The sequence below is a fragment of the Cebus imitator genome, unplaced genomic scaffold, assembly GCF_001604975.1.
Source record: "Cebus imitator isolate Cc_AM_T3 unplaced genomic scaffold, Cebus_imitator-1.0 Scaffold18, whole genome shotgun sequence".
In the NCBI taxonomy this organism is placed as follows: domain Eukaryota; kingdom Metazoa; phylum Chordata; class Mammalia; order Primates; family Cebidae; genus Cebus; species Cebus imitator.
In genome coordinates this window covers 8,070,770-8,074,750 of record NW_016107333.1, presented here as the reverse complement: position 1 = coordinate 8,074,750, position 3,981 = coordinate 8,070,770, and the positions used below count along the sequence as shown (strand labels likewise).

Here is a 3,981-nt window from a genome sequence, read left to right as displayed (position 1 = left end):
AAAAAAAAAAAAAAAAAAGAAAATATTCCCCTCACCCCTATCTTTGTTTGTTTGTTTGTTTGTTTTTGAGACAAAGTCTTGCTCTGTTGCTCAGAGTGCAGTGGCACAGTCTCAGCTCACTGCAACCTCCATCTCCCAGGTTCAAGTGATTTTCCTGCTTCAGTCTCCCGAGTAGCTGGGACTACAGGCACCCACCGCCATGCCCAGCTACTTTTTGTATTTTTAGTGGAGACAAGGTTTCACTATGTTGGCCAGGCTGGTCTCGAACTCCTGACCTCAAGTGATCCGCCTGCCTTAGCCTCTCAAAGTGCTGGGATTACAGGCATGAGTCACCGTACCAGAACGAATATTCTTCTTGACCTAAGATACTTGTGGACTTCCTGTGGACATGGGTTCAGTGTTTCTCTAGGATAGATACAAGGAAATATTTATTTATTTATTTATTTATTTGAGATGGAGTCTCACTCTATTACCCAGGCTGGAGTGCAGTGGCACAATCTCGGCTCACTGCAACCTCTGCCTCCTGGGTTCAAGCGATTCTCCTGCCTCAGCTGAGTAGCTGGAACTACAGGAACGCATCACCATGCCTTGCTAGTTTTTGTATTTTTAGTAGAGATGGAGTTTCACCATGTTGGCCAGGATGGTCTCTATCTCCTCATCTCATGATCTGCCCACCTTGGCCTCTCAAAGTGCTGGGATTACAGGTGTGAGCCACTGCGCCCGGCCAATGCAAAGAAGTATTATTACTGAGTCATAGAGTATGTACTTTGCAGAGAGATGTGAGTTATTCTCCTCATTTGTTTTGAGATAGAGTTTTTCTCTTGTTACCCAGGCTGGAGTGCAGTGGTATAGTCTCGGCTCATTGCAGCCTTCGCCTCCCAGGTTCAAATGATTCTCCTGCCTCAGCCTCCAGAGTAGCTGGGACTACAGGTGCCTGCCACCATGCCCAGCTGATTTTTTTTGTATTTTAGTAGAGACAGGGTTTCACTGTGTTGCTCAGGCTGGTTGTGAACTCCTGAGCTAGGCAATCCGCCTGCCTCCCCCTCCCAAAGTGCTAGGATTACAGATGTGAGCCACTGCGCCTGACCTGTATTTTTTTTTAGAGACAGAGTCTCACTCTGTCGTTCATGCTTGAGTGCTGTGGTGCCATCATGGCTCACTGCGGTCTGTACTTCGTGGGCTCAGGTGATCCTCTCACTTCAGCCTCCCAAGTAACTGGGACTACAGGTGTGTGCAACCACACTGGCTAATTTTTGTATTTTTTTGTAGAGACAGGGTTTCACCATGTTGCCCAGGCTGGTCTTGAACTCCTGGTTGAAGCGATTCACCTGCCTCAGCCTCCCAAAATGAGTTCAAGTGATTCACCTGCCTCAGCCTCCCGAAGTGCTGGGTTTACAGGTGTGAACCACCATGCCTGGCCTTGTCTTTCTCATTTGACAGATGATTAAATGGAGGCACAGAGACGTAGAGTGACTTGCCCAGGGTCACACAGCAGGGAGCAGCAGAGGTAGGAATAGAACCCAAGTCTGTGGGACTCCAGAACCTGGATCTTTTGCATCATACCCTCCTCGGCTGATTTACAGAGCCTCAGACGTGTCCACACATGCGCACACACACACTCTGTCTCTCTCTGTATCTCTCTCACTCAGTCTCTCTCTCTCACTGTCCAGATCTCCACATACATCACAGTACCCCCATCCCCACTGATCCAGACCCTGGTACAGGGGAACATCTTGGTGAGCGATGACGTGCTCATGTCTGCCATGTCAGCCTTCACATCCCTGGACCAGCCCATGCCCCAGGGCCCCCCACCTGTGCAGGTAAGAAGGCGTGGGCTTCTCATGGGGTCTTGATTCCAGACCTGTACCTTAACTCCTGCAGATTCAGAATCCTGTAGAATAAAGGGGGCCTGGCCCCAGCTCTCCCTGATGCCAAGGGGGGCTGTCAGCTTCCCCTTGTCCAGCTCTGCTATAGGTGGGGAAGCTGCTACATCTAGGTGGGGACCCAGAATGTGTGGGGCTTTGTAGGTTCAGTCCAGCTATTTTGACCTTTTTTTTTTTTGAGGTGGAGTGTCACTCTGTTGCCCAGGCTGGAGTGCAGTGGCATGATCTCAGCTCACTGCAACCTCTGCCTCCTGGGTTCAAGTGTTTCTCCTTCATCATCCTCCTGAGTAGCTGGGATTACAGGTGTGTGCCACCACACCTGGCTAATTTTTGTATTTTTAGTAGAGACAGGGTTTTACCGTGTTGACCAGGCTGGTCTTGAACTCCTGACTTCAGGTGATGTGCCCCTACCTCAGCCTCCGAAAGTGCTGGGATTACAGGTGTGAGCCACTGCACCCAGCCTGATTTCTGAGGTTTTTTTTGAGACAGAGTCTTGCTGTTGTGCCCAGGCTGGAGTACAGTGGTATGATCTCGGATCGCTGCAACTTCTGCCTCCCAGGTTCAAGCAATTCTCCTGCCTCAGCCTCCTGAGTAGCTGGGATTACACACTAATTTTTGTATTTTTAGTAGAGATGGAGTTTCACTGTGTTGGTCAGGCTGGTCTCAAACTCATGACCTCAGATGATCTACATGCCTTGGCCTCCCAAAGTGCTGGGATTATAGGCATGAGCTACCTCACCTGGCCTTTTTTTTTTTTTTGAGAGGGAGTCTTGCTCTGTTGCCCATGCTGGAGTGCAATGGCATGATCTCTGCTCACTGCAACCTCTGCCTCCCAGATTCAAGTGATTCTCCTACCTAAGCCTCCTGAGTAGCTGGGACTACAGGAGCATACCACCACACCTGGCTAATTTTTTGTATTTTTAGTAGACACGGGTTTTTACAGTGTTAGCCAGGATGGTCTCGATCTCCTGACCCCGTGATCTACCTGCCTAGGTCTGCCAAAGTGCTGGGATTACGGGAGTAGGCCACCACTCCAGGCCTGCCTTGTTTTTATTCTTAACAAGTGTCCCCTGTCCATTAGAAAAACAGAAAATGCGGGCGGGGCACAGTAACTCACGCCTGTAATCCCAGCACCTTGGGAGGCCAAGACAGGTAGGTCATGAGGTCAGGTGTTTGAGACCAGCCCGGTCAACATAGTGAAACCCTATCTCTACTAAAAATTCAAAAAATTAGCCAGGTGTGGTGGCGGGTACCTCTAATCACAGCTACTCTGGAGGCTGAGGCAGGAGAATCTCTTGAACCTCGAAGGCAGAAGTTGCAGTGAGCCAAGATCACACCACTGTACTCCAGCCCAGGCGACCGTGCGAGACTCTGTCTCAAAAAAAAAAAAGAGAGAAACAGAAAATGCATAGTAGTTCCTGGGATTAAAAATAAAAATTGTAAAGATAGGGGTCTCCCTTTGTTGTCCAGGCTGATCTTGAACTCCTGGGCTCAAGGGATCTTCCAGCCTTGGCCTCTCAAAGTGCTGGGATTATAGATGTGAGCTACTGCACCTGGCCAGGATTTTTTTAATACAAAAAGGATCTGTGGCCAAATGAGCCTAAGGTGGAGGTGTTTTACTTCTCCCCTTGCTGTGTCCCTGGGTTCTTCCTGCCATGTAGAAATCCTTTTGATTTTCTCAACAGAGACTTTTTCCTCATACATATTTTACTGTGGAACATAAGGAATAGCAGTGAAGAGGAGGACCCTGTGTCCTTTATGAAATGCTGATCAGCATCATCATGTGTTTTTTTGTTTGTTTGTTTTTTCTTTTTAAATTTTTGAGGCAGTGTCTCACTTAGGTTACTCAGGCTGGAGTGCAGTGGTGAGATCATAGCTCACTGTAACCTCAAACTCCTGGGCTCAAGCCATCCTCCCTCCTCAGCCTCCTAAGTAGCTGGGACTGCATACGTGTGCCAACATACTTGGCTAATTAAAAAAAATTTTTTTGCCGGGCGCGGTGGCTCAAGCCTGTAATCCCAGCACTGTGGGAGGCCGAGGCGGGTGGATCACGAGGTCAAGAGATCAAGACCATCCTGGTCAACATGGTGAAACCCCG

The 3,981-nt window shown here is 48.9% G+C and overlaps 1 protein-coding gene across 1 annotated transcript in view; it reads left to right on the top strand.

The window, feature by feature from the left end:
* ZNF341 (zinc finger protein 341) overlaps positions 1–3,981 on the top strand; it is a 58,260-nt gene that overhangs the window by 12,843 nt on the left and 41,436 nt on the right. Inside the window, exon 4 of the mRNA XM_037734439.1 lies at positions 1,671–1,820. Coding sequence (XP_037590367.1) covers positions 1,671–1,820 — 150 coding nt within the window. The remainder of the gene's footprint in view (positions 1–1,670; positions 1,821–3,981) is intronic.